Below are 18,476 nucleotides of genomic sequence, written 5' to 3' on the forward strand. Positions count from 1 at the left end.
CTTGCCCTACTGTCCCCATCTTGCCCTACTGTCTCCATCTTGCCCTACTGTCTCTATCTTTCCCTACTGTGTCCATCTTGTCCTACTGTCTCCATCTTGCCCTACTGTCCCCATCTTGCCCTACTGTCCCCATCTTGTCCTACTGTCTCCATCTTGTCCTACTGTCTCCATCCCTCCCTACTGTCTCCATCTTGCCCTACTGTCCCCATCTTGCCCTACTGTCTCCATCTTGCCCTACTGTCTCCATCTTGCCCTACTGTCTCCATCTTGCCCTACTGTCTCCATCTTGCCCTACTGTTCCCCATCTTGCCCTACTGTCCCCATCTTGTCCTACTGTCTCCATCTTGTCCTACTGTCTCCATCTTGCCCTACTGTCTCCATCTTGCCCTACTGTCCCCATCTTGCCCTACTGTCTCCATCTTGCCCTACTGTCTCCATCTTGTCCTACTGTCTCCATCTTGCCCTACTGTCTCCATCTTGCCCTACTGTCCCCATCTTGCCCTACTGTCTCCATCTTGCCCTACTGTCCCCATCTTGCCCTACTGTCTCCATCTTGCCCTACTGTCTCCATCTTGCCCTACTGTCCCCATCTTGCCCTACTGTCTCCATCTTGCCCTACTGTCTCCATCTTGCCCTACTGTCCCCATCTTGCCCTACTGTCTCCATCTTGCCCTACTGTCTCCATCTTGCCCTACTGTCTCCATCTTGCCCTACTGTCTCCATCTTGCCCTACTGTCTCCATCTTGCCCTACTGTCTCCATCTTGCCCTACTGTCCCCATCTTGCCCTACTGTTTCCATCTTGCCCTACTGTCTCCATCTTGCCCTACTGACTCCATCTTGCACTAATGTCTCTATCAGAACACTGTCAGTCACAGTTCTCTGTCTCATTTGGTGCAGGGACACAGGTCAGTAAATAGTGAAATATCCAATAGGAAGTGTCGGGGCATTATGTAATGTTATATAAATCTCATTATGATTCCCGTATGTCAGTGCCAATATACAGTCTCTGTCCCCCCTTAAGGGACATAATTCTACACCCCCCCCCCCCCCCTTTGTTTTGCCAGCTACAGCTTTAATGTTACACTAAAGTCACGGGAGCTGCTACACAAGGGTAAATAAACCCATTGCCCTGAGTTCCTTTCTGGGATCAGCAATTCTCCAGATCTTCAAAGAAATCAGCTGAGAGTTCCCAGTAGCCGAGCGGAAGTGCAGCTCCTCGTTTGAGCAGTTACACAGACATTGTTGTTGGGTTGTTGCCTTGTCATGCCGGGCCGCGCGTCCCAATGTTACCCTGCCCGACACCGTCACTGCTGGGCTATTCTCAGACTTACATATTACTAGGAATGTGTTTGTGAAGCTGAGCCGGACTTGGAATGGACATTTGTTTTTGGGACTCACCCTCCCCCCCCTTAAATCACATGCTGGGGGGGGGGGGGGGCTTGACATTTACTAACATTGGAAATAGATCTAAGATAAGTAGGGCTGGTATGCAGCAGAAGTCCAGACATCTTAATCAAAGATGTCCAATATGTGGCTTTCTACTGAACTACTACTCCCTGTCTGCAGTGAACTGATGGCGGATACAGAAGCTACATGCTGGGGGGGGGGATAATGCTTGGGGTCCTAGCTTTGATCTTAGCCTGAGCACTGGCAAGGATTTGTTCCCTCTGGTTTTGCAAGGTTTTCCTCTGTGTACTCTTTCCTTCCACACTCAATATCTACAGGCAGATAAAATTGGTCTGTATGTGTGCGTGAATGTGATGATAGGGACCTTAGATTGTAAGCTCACTGGGGCAGGGACTGATGGGAATGTTATAGGAACCTTAGATTGTAAGCTCACTGGGGCAGGGACTGATGGGAATGTGATAGGGACCTTAGATTGTAAGCTCACTGGGGCAGGGACTGATGGGAATGGGACAGGGACCTTAGATTGTAAGCTCACTGGGGCAGGGGCTGATGGGGATGTGATAGGTGACTTAGATTTTAAGCTCACTGGGGCAGGGACTGATGAGAATGTGATAGGGACCTTACATTGTAAGCTCACTGGGGCAGGGACTGATGGGAATGTGATGGGGACCTTAGATTGTAAGCTCACTGGGGCAGGGGCTGATGGGAATGTGATAGGGACCTTAGATTGTAAGCTCACCGGGGTAGGGACTGATGGGAATGTGATGGGGACCTTAGATTATAAGCTCACTGGGGCAGGGGCTGATGGGAATGTGATAGGGACATTAGATTGTAAGCTCACTGGGGTAGGGACTGATGGGAATGTGATGGGGACCTTAGATTGTAAGCTCACTGGGGCAGGGGCTGATGGGAATGTGATAGGGACCTTAGATTGTAAGCTCACTGGCGTAGGGACTGATGGGAATGTGATGGGGACCTTAGATTGTAAGCTCACTGGGGCAGGGGCTGTTGGGAATGTGATAGGGACCTTAGATTGTAAGCTCACTGGGGCAGGGGCTGATGGGAATGTGATGGGGACCTTAGATTGTAAGCTCACTGGGGCAGGGGCTGTTCGGAATGTGATAGGGACCTTAGATTGTAAGCTCACTGGGGCAGGGGCTGATGGAAATGTGATAGGGACCTTAGATTGTAAGCTCACTGGGGCAGGGGCTGTTGGGAATGTGATAGGGACCTTAGATTGTAAGCTCACTGGGGCAGGGACTGATGGGAATGTGATGGGGACCTTAGATTGTAAGCTCACTGGGGCAGGGGCTGATGGGAATGTGATAGGGACCTTAGATTGTAAGCTCACTGGGGCAGGGGCTGATGGGAATGTGATGGGGACGTTAGATTGTAAGCTCACTGGGGCAGGGGCTGATGGAAATGTGATAGGGACCTTAGATTGTAAGATCACTGGGGCAGGGGCTGATGGGAATGGGATAGGGACCTTAGATTGTAAGCTCACTGGGGCAGGGACTGATGGCAATGTGATAGGGACCTTAGATTGTAAGATCACTGGGGCAGGGGCTGATGGGAATGGGATAGGGACCTTAGATTGTAAGCTCACTGGGGCAGGGACTGATGGGAATGTGATAGGGACCTTAGATTGTAAGCTCACTGGGGCAGGGGCTGATGGGAATGTGATGGGGACCTTAGATTGTAAGCTCACTGGGGCAGGGACTGATAGGAATGTGATAGGGTCCTTAGACTGTAAGCTCACTGGGGCAGAGACCAATAGGAATAAACAATAAGTGAGGGGCAGATCCTTATGGATCCAACTTGGGTATCCAGAAGAATGGAATGGGGGGTAAATATAAACAATTGAATTGCCTCCCACCCTAACTAGAACCTTATGCCCCTTATATTAGATGGGGAAGAGCTTAGTAGTTGAACTAGAAGGTCTCTCCTAGTGACCCTGTTGGACCCTTCATAACTGGGCTAAATGTTCTGAATTGTTCTTTAAAGGCCCAGTTGGCCTGTGCCCCGCCAGCCCTTACTCTCTGGGGGGAATTATAGGTACAAGGTAGGGGTGCCGAACCCTGAATCCTTCCTATAAGATTCGCCCGAATCTGAACCCTAAAAAGCCCAAAAAGTCAGAATTGTGGCTGAACCCCAAACCGAATCCTGGATCAGTACATCCCTAGTAAGAGGCAGAACCAGTATATTGACTCCATAGAGTTATGGGAGCAGCGATGTATTTCATTTCCTCCGAAACAATAATGATATGAGAATGATAACGAACCCCAATTCCATCTCCACAATTACAAATGATTATACATATAAAATAATGATATATATACAGTATATATACACACACACACAGAGATTATATATATATTCATACAAAGAGAGATTATATATATATATACTCACACACAGAGATTATATATATATATATACTCACACAGAGATTATATATATATATACACTCACATAGAGATTATATATATATACTCACACACAGAGATTATATATATATACACACACACACAGAGATTATATATACACACACACAGATTATATATATATATATATATATATACACACACACAGATTATATATATACACACACACACAGATTATATATATATATACTCACACACAGAGATTATATATATATATATATACACTCACATAGAGATTATATATATATACTCACACACAGAGAGATTATATATATATACACACACACACAGAGATTATATATACACACACACAGATTATATATATATATATACACACACACACAGAGATTATATATATATATATATATATACACACACACAGATTATATATATATATACACACACACAGATTATATATATATATATATATATATATATATACACACACACAGATTATATATATACACACACAGATTATATATATATACACTCACATAGAGATTATATATATATATATACTCACACAGAGATTATATATATATATATATATATACACACACACACACAGATTATATATATACTCACACACAGAGATTATATATATATACACTCACATAGAGATTATATATATATATATATACACACACACAGAGATTATATATATACTCACACACAGAGATTATATATATACATACACTCACATAGAGATTATATATATATATATATACTCACACACAGAGAGATTATATATATATATATACTCACACACAGAGATTATATATATATACACTCACATAGAGATTATATATATATATATATATACACACACAGAGATTATATATATATACACACACACAGATTATATATATATATATATACACAGAGATTAAAGAGAGCGCTTCCCCACTACTGAATAAAATACCCCCCGGTGAATATTTCCCACGATCCCCCAGAAGAAAGGGAAACGTGTTTGCTCTCCCTAATCTGTTTGGGAAGTGCCCCCTCTCCCCGTACCTACAGGCGGAAGCGTCTGGGAAATACCTGGAGAAGGAAGAGGCTCTCATTTTACTGGAAGCGACGGCCGGCGGCAGGCGAGGGATCCATGTGCCGTCTCTCGCTAAACATAGTGGATGCCATAAGTGTTCCATACATAACTGGAGTATCAAATAGGCAGATAAAAATAGGCTCCGTCTCTGTCATTACCCTCCCCCCCCCCTCGCAGCCCCTTCATGTGGATTTAACTCCCTGCTCCGCTGACAGGTGCTCAGGGAGTTAATTATACCCCCGAGAAGCTCTGAGCGCGAGGTAGAACTTCAGCCCTGCCCTGTGTGAATGGTTTATTCCTTATTCGTTTGTATGGGGCGGTTTCCATGGAGAAAGCCGTCCGTTATTGTATGGAATCCGACTCAGTACAGGAAAGTTACTCTCACAGCCGCCGTGCATTGTTACATTGTTTCAGATGCTCCGCGGAAATGAATACTGTAACCTGGCTATGCCAACAAACTAACCACTACTGTTTTATAATACAGGTACGGGACCTGTTACCCAGAATGCTCGGGACCTGGGGTGTCTGGAAAAGGTATCTTAATGTCTACTTACAAATCATGTAAATATGAATTAAACCCAATAGGGCTGTACTGCCCCAATAAGGGGTAATTATATCTTAGTTGGGATCAAGTACAGGTACTGTTTTATTATTACAGAGAAAAGGGAATCATTTAACCATTAAATAAACCCAATAGGGCTGTTCTGCCCCAATAAGGGGTAATTATATCTTAGTTGGGATCAAGTACAGGTACTGTTTTATTATTACAGAGAAAAGGGAATCATTTAACCATTAAATAAACCCAATAGGGCTGTTCTGCCCCAATAAGGGGTAATTATATCTTAGTTGGGATCAAGTACAGGTACTGTTTTATTATTACAGAGAAAAGGGAATCATTTAACCATTAAATAAACCCAATAGGGCTGTTCTGCCCCAATAAGGGGTAATTATATCTTAGTTGGGATCAAGTACAGGTACTGTTTTATTATTACAGAGAAAAGGGGATCATTTAACCATTAAATAAACCCAATAGGGCTGTTCTGCCCCAATAAGGGGTAATTATATCTTAGTTGGGATCAAGTACAGGTCCTGTTTTATTATTACAGAGAAAAGGGAATCATTTAACCATTAAATAAACCCAATAGGGCTGTTCTGCCCCAATAAGGGGTAATTATATCTTAGTTGGGATCAAGTACAGGTACTGTTTTATTATTACAGAGAAAAGGGAATCATTTAACCATGAAATAAACCCAATAGGGCTGTTCTGCCCCAATGGGGTATTTGAATTATTTGATTAAAATGAAGTCTATGGGAGACAGGCTTTCCATAATTCATAGCTTTCTGGATAACGGGTTTCCGGATAATTGATCCAATACCTGTATTAATGATAAAGTGGGTTGTATGACATGATCCCTAAAGGGGTGGTTCTTAATTACAAAACTACAAATTATAATTTCAGTTTTTGTTCAGCAGCTCTCCTGGGATTTTAGCAGCATCTTGTTGCTAGGGTTCAAGTTACCTTAGCAACCAGGGTAACTTGAACACTGGCAACAAGATGCTGCTAAAATTCCAGGAGAGCTGCTGAACAAAAACTGAAATAATTACAGAACTACAAATTATAAAGAAAAAAGACCAATTGCAAAATGTCTCAGAATATTACTCTTTAACTATATGAGTGCATTTCCCTCACTAATTCAGTTAGACCATGTGACACATACAAGTGATGGGACGGAATGTATTGTTATAGTTACACAGCTTGATACGTTATTATGTGTGTGTATGGGCGGAGTTATCCCATTGGGGCCGCCCCAGACACTGATCTCTGCAACCATTTGTTAATATGTAATTATAATGAGATGTACGGTGATGGGCGGAGTTATCCCATTGGGGCCGCCCCAGACACTGATCTCTGCAACCATTCGTTAATATGTAATTATAATGAGATGTACGGTGAGAGGCGGAGTTATCCCATTGGGGCCGCCCCAGACACTGATCTCTGCAACCATTCGTTAATATGTAATTATAATGAGATGTACGGTGATGGGCGGAGTTATCCCATTGGGGCCGCCCCAGACACTGATCTCTGCAACCATTCGTTAATATGTAATTATAATGAGATGTACGGTGAGAGGCGGAGTTATCCCATTGGGGCCGCCCCAGACACTGATCTCTGCAACCATTCGTTAATATGTAATTATAATGAGATGTACGGTGATGGGCGGAGTTATCCCATTGGGGCCGCCCCAGACACTGATCTCTGCAACCATTTGTTAATATGTAATTATAATGAGATGTACGGTGATGGGCGGAGTTATCCCATTGGGGCCGCCCCAGACACTGATCTCTGCAACCATTCGTTAATATGTAATTATAATGAGATGTACGGTGATAGGCGGAGTTATCCCATTGGGGCCGCCCCAGACACTGATCTCTGCAACCATTCGTTAATATGTAATTATAATGAGATGTACGGTGATAGGCGGAGTTATCCCATTGGGGCCGCCCCAGACACTGATCTCTGCAACCATTCGTTAATATGTAATTATAATGATATGTACGGAGTTATCCCAGGCATCATTACTGTATGTGGGCAAGCACTAATTGCTAATAAACATTCTTACAATGCACATTTGCAGCCAGCACGTTTTCACATGTTGTCCAGACACCATTTTTTGGCTGTTAGATCCTGCCTCTAGGTGGTGCTAGAGTGCAAAGACTTGCCAGCAAAACACAATAGAAAACACCATAGACCATCCGCCATCTGGTGGCGAATTTTGGTATTTTTTTTTCCTCTGGGCCAGTCAGTTAGAGACATGGCAGGGGAACTAGGCTGCATCTGTAATTAGGGGGTTAAGTCCAATAACGATCTGAATGCTCTAGAAAAGGGTCAGGGGTTTCCCACTCTAGAGAAGGGAGGATTTAGAGGGGCCACGTTCCTCTAGTGGTGTAGATGCTCCAATAGCATTAGTGCCTGTGTGTATTTATTCTATGCCTGTTGGTGACGCCATAGCACCCAGAGTCACTTTATGAACTATGTTAGTAAATTCTTATATGGCCATCTAGTTGGGCAGCCCTGCCATAGCGGATTGGTCGGTGCCTGGGCACTTATGCTTAGGGATACACCTAATTCCGCATTCGGTTTGGGATTCGGCCTTTTTTGGCAGGATGCGGATCCGGCTGAATCTATGCCTCTGTCCAAACCAAATCCGAATCCTAAAAATCATGTGACTTTTTGTCACGTAAACACCAAAGGGCTGGATTTGGAACTGCTTAGGCGACCCAGCCCTACTCACAATCAGCAGATCGGCCCCTCTCCGCGGGGGTCTCCTACTCTATGGTTTGCTCCCATACAATCACCATGTTGGACCAGCAATTATTTCATAGTTAGTCATTTTTCATACTTTTTTTGACATAATTCTAAATTAAAAATTCATAATATAAATGATAAATTCAAATAATTTGAAAAAAAAAACATATTAAAACCTGCTTTACGCTTTGTTGTTTTGTTTCCATGACGGTTCCCTGTATATTTCTGCATGCGCTTCCTGTTTCCTGGCACGTAGGAAGCAGAGTCTGGGAACGTTTCCCCCACTAATTACTTTCTAATGACGTTAAACTAATCGGTTCCATCAGTCTCAGTGGGTTTATATTCTGTACAGGGATTGGCTCCTGTGAGCAGGGTTACTGGGCAGAGCTGGGAATCGTCATCATGTTTGGAAGAAACTGTAGGAAGGGGCGGGGCTTTAAACTCCACCCAGGAAGTCACATAAGCAGTAAGGGCATTGCACCACTGCACCCACACCATTTAGTAAAATATAATTATCATTAATCAAATATCATTAACTCTTAAATATTTACTAGTTCTTAACCTAACTCTTGATCTACCCAATCTACTCTTAACCTAATCTTATCTCTTAATCTACTCATATCTCTTAACTTACTCATATTAACCTACTCTTAACCTCTTCTTATCTCTTAACCTACTTTTAATTCTTAACCTACTCTTATCACTTAACCTACTCAATCTACTCTTAACCTACTCAATCTACTCTTAACCTACTCTTATCTCTTAATTCTTAACCTACTCAATCTACTCTTAACCTACTCTTATCTCTTAATTCTTAACCTACTTTTAATTCTTAACCTACTCAATCTACTCTTAACCTACTCTTATTAGCCTACTCATCTCTTAACCTACTTTTAATTCTTAATCTACTCTTGTGTTTGGCAGCTTGCACAGTTCACAAGCAGACAGTTACTGTACTTCTCTAGAAAAGTGTATTTGTGTAAGGGATAAGGAGCATATTAACCCCAGATGTGCCAGTATACTGAATACAGATAATGGATAAGGAGCATATTAACCCCAGATGTGCCAGTATACTGACTACAGATAATGGATAAGGAGCATATTAACCCCAGATGTGCCAGTATACTGACTACAGATAATGGATAAGGTGCATATCAACCCCAGATGTGCCAGTATACTGACTACAGATAATGGATAAGGAGCATATTAACCCAAGATGTGCCAGTATAAGGACTACAGAAAATGGATAAGGAGCACATTAACCCCAGATGTGTCAGTATACTGACTACAGATAATGGATAAGGTGCATATCAACCCCAGATGTGCCAGTATACTGACTACAGATAATGGATAAGGTGCATATCAACCCAAGATGTGCCAGTATAATGACTACAGATAATGGATAAGGAGCATATTAACCCAAGATGTGCCAGTATAAGGACTACAGAAAATGGATAAGGAGCACATTAACCCCAGATGTGTCAGTATACTGACTACAGATAATGGATAAGGAGCATATTAACCCAAGATGTGCCAGTATAATGGCTACAAAAAATGGATAAGGAGCACATTAACCCCAGATGTGCCAGTATTCTGACTACAGATAATGGATAAGGAGCATATTAACCCAAGATGTGCCAGTATAATGACTACAGAAAATGGATAAGGAGCACATTAACCCCAGATGTGCCAGTATACTGACTACAGATAATGGATAAGGAGCATATTAACCGAAGATGTGCCAGTATAATGACTACAGAAAATGGATAAGGAGCATATTAAGCCAAGATGTGCCAGTATAATGACTATAGAAAATGGATATGGAGCACATTAACCCCAGATGTTCCTGTATACTGACTACAGACAATGGATAAGGAGAATATTAACCCAAGATGTGCCAGTATAATGACTACAGATAATGGATAAGGAGCATATTAAGCCAAGATGTGCTAGTATAATGACTACAGAAAATGGATAAGGAGCATATTAACCCCAGATATGCCAGTACAGTTACTACAGAATATCAATAATGAGCATATTAACCCTAGATGTGCCAGAATAAATTTTACAGAAAATGGATAATAAGCATATTAACCCTTTGTGGTGCTGATGGCTTGATTTCTATTCTTCACAGTTTGGAAGATGTTAGTTGTCTTTGTGTTGATTTCCTGCAGAAACTCAAGGTTCCTTTCACACCAACTGGTAAATACTGATAATTTCATTGGCTTCTGCTGAAAGTCACCCTAGTCTGATGGGAGTTTGATGGGGTTTTGATGTGAACAATCTGTGTTACATACACAGAACAATTACAGTGCAATTCCCATTACATACAAAGCAAATTCATAAGAATATCTGGCCAGCGCGGCCATTCTGTTGGGCTGAACAGCGTGTTCTGTTCCAGTTTATCCGACATTGGCAGAGAGAGATCCGTTTGGGCCGAGCAGGTGGAGGGAGAGTCGCACATTGTCGCTCCCTCGTCTGCCAGATCCCAAGTTTAATCACGTGGGAAACCTTCCAAGAAACAGGACGAGCTGGAATTGCGCCTGGAGGCAGATGGGAAATTTGGCATTAGATGAATGGCTCTGGGCTCCCCGGCACAGCGGGACTGTCTCTGTGCTGAACTGACACTCTCTGCTTGGAACTGGGATCCCTAATCCAAGGGTCACGTGGGTCCTGAGGCAGTTTAGGGTGGTTATTCCTTATCCAATTAAATACACTAAAGCCCTACCCTCAATAGGAAATTGTATTTAAAAAGGTAAATAACTGATTCCAACCAATTTGTGATTTGCCAAGTGATTCACAGATATCTGTCCACACTGGCACAGATCCTGTCTAATATTTATAGTTAGCAGCGGTCCTGTCCTGCTTTATGGCTGAGATTCTAGCTATCTGTATAACAGAGCATTCTGTCACAGTGGCACAGATCCTATCTGATCCCCCCCATTGTAAGCAGCAGTCCTGCCCTGCTTTATGGCTGAGATTCTAGCTATCTGTATAACAGAGCATTCTGTCACAGTGGCACAGATCCTATCTGATCCCCCCATTGTAAGCAGCAGTCCTGCCCTGCTTTATGGCTGAGATTCTAGCTATCTGTATAACAGAGCATTCTGTCACAGTGGCACAGATCCTATCTGATCCCCCCATTGTAAGCAGCAGTCCTGCCCTGCTTTATGGCTGAGATTCTAGCTATCTGTATAACAGAGCATTCTGTCACAGTGGCACAGATCCTATCTGATCCCCCCCATTGTAAGCAGCAGTCCTGCCCTGCTTTATGGCTGAGATTCTAGCTATCTGTATAACAGAGCATTCTGTCACAGTGGCACAGATCCTATCTGATCCCCCCATTGTAAGCAGCAGTCCTGCCCTGCTTTATGGCTGAGATTCTAGCTATCTGTATAACAGAGCATTCTGTCACAGTGGCACAGATCCTATCTGATCCCCCCATTGTAAGCAGCAGTCCTGCCCTGCTTTATGGCTGAGATTCTAGCTATCTGTATAACAGAGCATTCTGTCACAGTGGCACAGATCCTATCTGATCCCCCCATTGTAAGCAGCAGTCCTGCCCTGCTTTATGGCTGAGATTCTAGCTATCTGTATAACAGAGCATTCTGTCACAGTGGCACAGATCCTATCTGATCCCCCCCCATTGTAAGCAGCAGTCCTGTCCTGCTTTATGGCTGAGATTCTAGCTATCTGTATAACAGAGCATTCTGTCACAGTGGCACAGATCCTATCTGATCCCCCCATTGTAAGCAGCAGTCCTGCCCTGCTTTATGGCTGAGATTCTAGCTATCTGTATAACAGAGCATTCTGTCACAGTGGCACAGATCCTATCTGATCCCCCCCATTGTAAGCAGCAGTCCTGCCCTGCTTTATGGCTGAGATTCTAGCTATCTGTATAACAGAGCATTCTGTCACAGTGGCACAGATCCTATCTGATCCCCCCCATTGTAAGCAGCAGTCCTGCCCTGCTTTATGGCTGAGATTCTAGCTATCTGTATAACAGAGCATTCTGTCACAGTGGCACAGATCCTATCTGATCCCCCCCATTGTAAGCAGCAGTCCTGCCCTGCTTTATGGCTGAGATTCTAGCTATCTGTATAACAGAGCATTCTGTCACAGTGGCACAGATCCTATCTGATCCCCCCATTGTAAGCAGCAGTCCTGCCCTGCTTTATGGCTGAGATTCTAGCTATCTGTATAACAGAGCATTCTGTCACAGTGGCACAGATCCTATCGGATCCCCATTGGAAGCAGCAGCCCTGTTTGTTGGGATAATAGAATTCCTTTATCAGCTTTTTAAAGCTTATAGATTAATACACACAGAAATATACAAACACGTTCCCCTTTGTTACACATGAATAAAACAGGTTTTCTTGGAATAAATCACGTATTCCATATCCCGCGCGGTGTTTGGTACTTTGAGTGATTCTCCGCGCTCGGGTATTGATGGCTGTAGAATGTAATTACATTTTCCGAGAGAACCCTCATTATAGAAACATCTGTTAAAACACAGTGCGCCCGAGTGATAACCACGAGGCTCTGCTCCCGTTTATTAATATAAGGCAAGACATTAGAAAGGGATCAGATATTTCCCCGTGCCAGAGACAGGCGGTCAGGGGAGAGACTCTCTCTGCGGTACTGATGGGCCCAGGGCTCAGCCCAAATTACTCCGTTCTGTTCCTGTAAATATCCAGGACGGAGGCATCAATACGGACCCACAGAGACCCATTAGAGTCTGACAGCAATGAATATTGTGCGCCGGTCCCACGACTAATCAGCAATCAGAAGGATTTAGCAAAACGATTGCCACTTTGTGCACAAATTATAGCAGAAATCAATGTGTCGGCAAAGCCCCTGACTCACATAATGGTGTAACTAGGGGGCGCTGTTTCAGTAGAGAGTATACATCGCTGTACTGTACTTAACCCCATAGTAGGTACAAACCCATACCAAGATGTGCCGGTATAATAACTACAGGAAATGGATAAGGAGCATATTAACCCCAGACATGCCAGTATAATGACTACAGGAAATGGAAAACAAACATATAAACCCCAGATGAGCCTGCATAATCTCTAAATAAAATAGATAATGGGCATATTAACCCTAGACATGCCAGTATAATGACTACAGGAAATGGAAAACAAACATATAAACCCCAGATGAGCCTGCATAATCTCTAAATAAAATAGATAATGGGCATATTAACCCTAGACATGCCAGTATAATGACTACAGGAAATGGAAAACAAGCACATAACCCTACATGTGTCAGTATAATTTTTACAGAGTGGATATCAAGCATATTAACCCCAGACATGCCAGTATTAGGACTACAGAAAATTTAAAACAAGCACATAAACCCTACATGTGTTAGTATAATTTTTTACAGAAAATGGATATTGAGCATATTAACCCCAAATGTGCCAGTATAATTACTACAGAAAATGGAAAACAAACATATAAACCTCAGATGAGTCTGCATAATCGCTAAATAAAATAGATAATGGGCATATTAACCCCAGACATGCCAGTATGATGACTACAGGAAATGGAAAACAAGCACATAAACCCTACATGTGTCATTATAATTTTTACAGAAAATGGATATTGAGCATATTAACCCTATCCCTGCCAGTATAATTACTACAGAAAATGGAAACAGCATATTAACCCCTAGACATGCCAGTATAATTACTACAGAAAATGGAAAACAGCATATTAACCCTAGATGTGCCAGAAAATGGAAAATCAGTATATTAACCCAAGATAGGCCACTATAATTACTACAGAAAATGGAAAATCAGCATATTAACCCCAGAATTCATTTTTCTGTATATATTCCTATGTAAACCCGAGTCTCCCCCCAGTTCCGAGTCAGAAAGGCTTCTCTTTCTGACACATACGCTCAATGGCGGAGCCTGGCTACATTGCAGCTATATTCGGCAGCAGAGCAATTTCGCATTTCATGCCAGAGAACAATTTACTTAAACAACATATTCTGCAATGAAACGACCTTCCAGCCCTGGCAAACGCACCGCGGCACAATTTAGCCAAATAAACTGCTATCAATTATCAAGCTGGAATTTGTGTGCGGGGACAGAGCTGCTGCTTAGGGGGGTCAGGGCGACACTTAACCACAAGGCGTAAAGGGGACATAATGTGTGAAAATCAATATTGTGCCAATGAATTGTACCCATCTGAATACAGAAGGAATGGGCTAAGCTGACCTGATAGGGAACTGCAGCCCGTCTGTGCTTGTGTGACTGCAGGGCTGTGATTGGCTCTCCCCCTCCTACTGTGCTTCTGGCAGGGACTGTTAGGACACGCCCACCCCTCATTTGAAACCCAGACAGGGACCTGAGAGGATCTATAGGGAGCTCCAATAAAGGGGCCATTGTTACAGATAGGATTAATGTTTAGTAATAATCTGAGACAAGTTGCAATTGGTCTTTATTTTATATTATTTGTAGTTTTTCTGTTAATTCACTTTCACTTCAGGGGCTTTCCAGTTTGGAGTTTAGGGTTGCTAGGGTCCAAGTTACCTTAGCAACCAGGGGGTGGTTTGTATGACAGACCGTTATATAAATAGGGGAGGGACTAAATAGAAAAGAAAGTTACAATAAGTAACAATAACAATAAAACTGGAGCCTCACAGACAGTTTTTGGGGTCAGTGACCCCCCATTTAGTAAAATGCAAAGAATTGGAAGAGGAAGGAAAATTATTTTAAAAAAAAACTATAAAGACCAATTAAAAAGTTGTTTAGAATAGGTCATTCTATAACTTGAACCACCCCTTTAATGCGTGGCACTGCCATAGGCATATACCCCCCATACACACCCTTTCTATCACCAGATTGGCACATTGATAATGGTGCCAAACCAGTAGGCTAAATACAGGGCCCTAATGACTCAATGGCACCTACTGACATGACTGGTGGAGATTGGGCTGATTTTAGTGTCACTGGACGCACATTAAATGGGGGTCATTTATCAACACTGGGCAAGTTTGCCCATAGGCAGTAACCAATGGCAACCAATCAGATTGTTGCATTCATTGTTCTACTTGCAGCTGGCTGAAAAAAGCCAATCCCCGATTGATTGCTAGTGATTGATTTGCCCAGTGTTGATTAATGAGCCCCATATATACGTGCCCCCCCCCCCCCCCTCAGCAACAGGATCTCTGGTGTAAATTGGCCCCAGAGAGAAAAAAGCAAAAGGCTGAAACGGATTCCGAGCCGCATTTGTCGCATCAGTCGTGAGCGGTGGAAAAGAAAATATCTTCAATCTTTTGTTTAAATGCGACACTTTATTTCAGATACAAATCCAATACGTCGCGCCATTCGCTTCTGGAACGAGACCCTCGTCTTCGGCAATTTCTCTGTTTCACGGAAACCTGAGCTTTTAGCCTGAAAAATACTGAGTAGCAATCGGCTGCCCAAATCCATATCGACCGGGAATATTATACAGGGAAGAAAAGATAAATAGCATGGATATTAGCAACAATAGGCAGGAACTACCCAGAATCATCTGTAGAACAATGGGGAGACTTCAGCTGGAATATTCCGCTCCACTAGTATATCAGTAAGCAAGGCTCCGCCCACAGGAGAATGCCAATAAAGAAGTATATAAGGGAGACTCCACCCAAAAGAGGATATAAATAAGGAAGAAAAAAGTTATATATATATATATATGGAAGAATGCACAATAAAAAGATTGCAGTAAGGATCAGGAAGAATCCAAGGAGGATATAAATATGGAAAATCCGAACCCAAAAATGATATAAATAAGGAAGAAGCCACCAAAAGAAAGGTATCAGTATATTGAAAGGAAGAACGCCCCCCCCCAAGGGAGAACTTAATTTAATGAGCATCTAACTAAGGAAGAATCCACCTAAATGGCGATATAAATAAGGAAGAATCTGCCTAAGTGAGAATATAGATAAGGAATTAGCTGCCCTGAGAAATATCAGCAAGGAAGAAACCCCTCCAAGGAAGGTATAAATAATAAAGAACCCACCATAGTGAGGATATAAATATAGAGGAACCCACTCAAAGCAGCATATAAATAAGAAGGAAGCTGCCCGGAGTATCATATAAAGTAAGAATCCACTGCAGGGAAGAGATAAATTAGGAAGAACCACCAAAATGAGGTTATAAATATGGAACGATGCACCCAAAGGAGGAGATCAATAAGGAGGAAGCCACCTAAAGCAGGAAAGTGTTAAGGAGGAACCCACCCAAAGGAGAATGGAGATATGGAGGAACCCACCCGAAGGAGAATGGAGATAAGGAGGAACCCACCCGAAGGATAATGGAGATAAGGGGGAACCCACCCGAAGGAGAATGGAGATAAGGAGGAACCCACCCGAAGGAGAATGGAGATAAGGAGGAACCCATTCAAGGAGAATGGAGATAAGGAGGAACCCACCCGAAGGGGAATGGAGATAAGGAGGAACCCACCCCAAGGAGAATGGAGATAAGGAGGAACCCACCCAAAGAGAATGGAGATAAGGGGGAACCCACCCGAAGGAGAATGGAGATAAGGAGGAACCCACCCGAAGGAGAATGGAGATAAGGGGGAACCCACCCGAAGGAGAATGGAGATAAGGAGGAACCCACCCAAAGAGAATGGAGATAAGGGGGAACCCACCCGAAGGAGAATGGAGATAAGGAGGAACCCACCCGAAGGAGAATGGAGATAAGGAGGAACCCACCTCAAGGAGAATGGACATAAGAAGGAACCCACCCCAAGGAGAATGGAAATAAGGAGGAACCCACCCGAAGGAGAATGGAGATAAGGAGGAACCCACCCAAAGAGAATGGAGATAAGGGGGAACCCACCCGAAGGAGAATGGAGATAAGGAGGAACCCACCCCAAGGAGAATGGACATAAGGAGGAACCCACCTGAAGGAGAATGGAGATAAGGGGGAACCCACCCCAAGGAGAATGGAGATAAGGAGAAACCCACCCAAAGAGAATGGAGATAAAGGGGAACCCACCCCAAGGAGAATGGAGATAAGGAGAAACCCACCCAAAGAGAATGGAGATAAAGGGGAACCCACCCCAAGGAGAATGGAGATAAGGGGGAACCCACCCCAAGGAGAATGGAGATAAGGAGGAACCCACCCAAAGAGAATGGAGATAAGGGGGAACCCACCCAAAGGAGAATGGAGATAAGGGGGAACCCACCCAAAGGAGAATGGAGATAAGGGGGAACCCACCCGAAGGAGAATGGAGATAAGGAGGAACCCACCTGAAGGAGAATGGAGATAAGGGGGAACCCACCCCAAGGAGAATGGAGATAAGGAGGAACCCACCCAAAGAGAATGGAGATAAGGAGGAACCCACCCAAAGGAGAATGGAGATAAGGAGGAACCCACCCCAAGGAGAATGGAGATAAGAGGAACCCACCCCAAGGAGAATGGAGATGAGAGGAACCCACCCCAAGGAGAATGGAGATAAGAGGAACCCACCCCAAGGAGAATGGAGATAAGGAGGAACCCACCCCAAGGAGAATGGAGATGAGAGGAACCCACCCCAAGGAGAATGGAGATAAGGAGGAACCCACCCCAAGGAGAATGGAGATGAGAGGAACCCACCCGAAGGAGAAGAAGGCTACCCAAGGAATGTTATCATTATGTAAGAAGCCCCCACAGGGAAGCCATAAATGAGGAAGAATCCACTAAAGGAAGACCTCAGTAAATAAGAAACCACTCCAAGAAGACATGAATCGGGAAGGACCCCTCCAAATGAGGATTTCATACGCAATGAAAGATGAGTGGCCACGGAGAATGTTTAAAGGGGAACTCCACCCAAACACAACTTGAGCTTTTAAGTTCAAGAAACTTTGCAATATACAGCGATTCAACATATGCAGCTATTAAATAATCTGGTTTGGAACAGTTCCCTAAGCCCCGCCCCCTGTTCCCTTGCTGATCTGGCTGACTACTGGCTGAGACTCAAATAAAATGTAACAGTATTTGCCTGCCCTCAGCCTGCCTCCTCCCAATCCCACAATTCCCTGCTGCACATGTGATGTCAATAAGGAAAGGAACATCCCAGTGCAATGCATTGTGGGTTATGTAGTTCCTGCATGCTGTCTGTAAGCTGTGGAGAAGTTGTTACAATTTGTAAGATCAGTGTTTTAGTCCCTCCTCCCCTGCCAGGATTTCTAATGATCTGTTTTGCAGCCGGATTTCAGCACATACAAATGGGATTTATTCCTCTGGGATATTGGCCTAAAAACAGAAATGGTTACTAAATCATT

General features: G+C 43.4%; 1 protein-coding gene across 2 annotated transcripts in view; it reads right to left on the reverse strand.

Annotated features, from left to right (window-relative positions):
- pde2a (phosphodiesterase 2A) overlaps positions 1-18,476 on the reverse strand; it is a 267,569-nt gene that overhangs the window by 181,521 nt on the left and 67,572 nt on the right. Inside the window, exon 1 of one of the 2 annotated variants that reach the window (XM_031896136.1) lies at positions 4,894-5,061. Coding sequence (XP_031751996.1) covers positions 4,894-5,000 — 107 coding nt within the window. The 5' untranslated portion in view covers positions 5,001-5,061. 2 annotated transcript variants of the gene reach the window in all.

Source organism: Xenopus tropicalis, chromosome 2 (genome assembly GCF_000004195.4).
Source record: "Xenopus tropicalis strain Nigerian chromosome 2, UCB_Xtro_10.0, whole genome shotgun sequence".
In the NCBI taxonomy this organism is placed as follows: Eukaryota; Metazoa; Chordata; class Amphibia; order Anura; family Pipidae; genus Xenopus; species Xenopus tropicalis.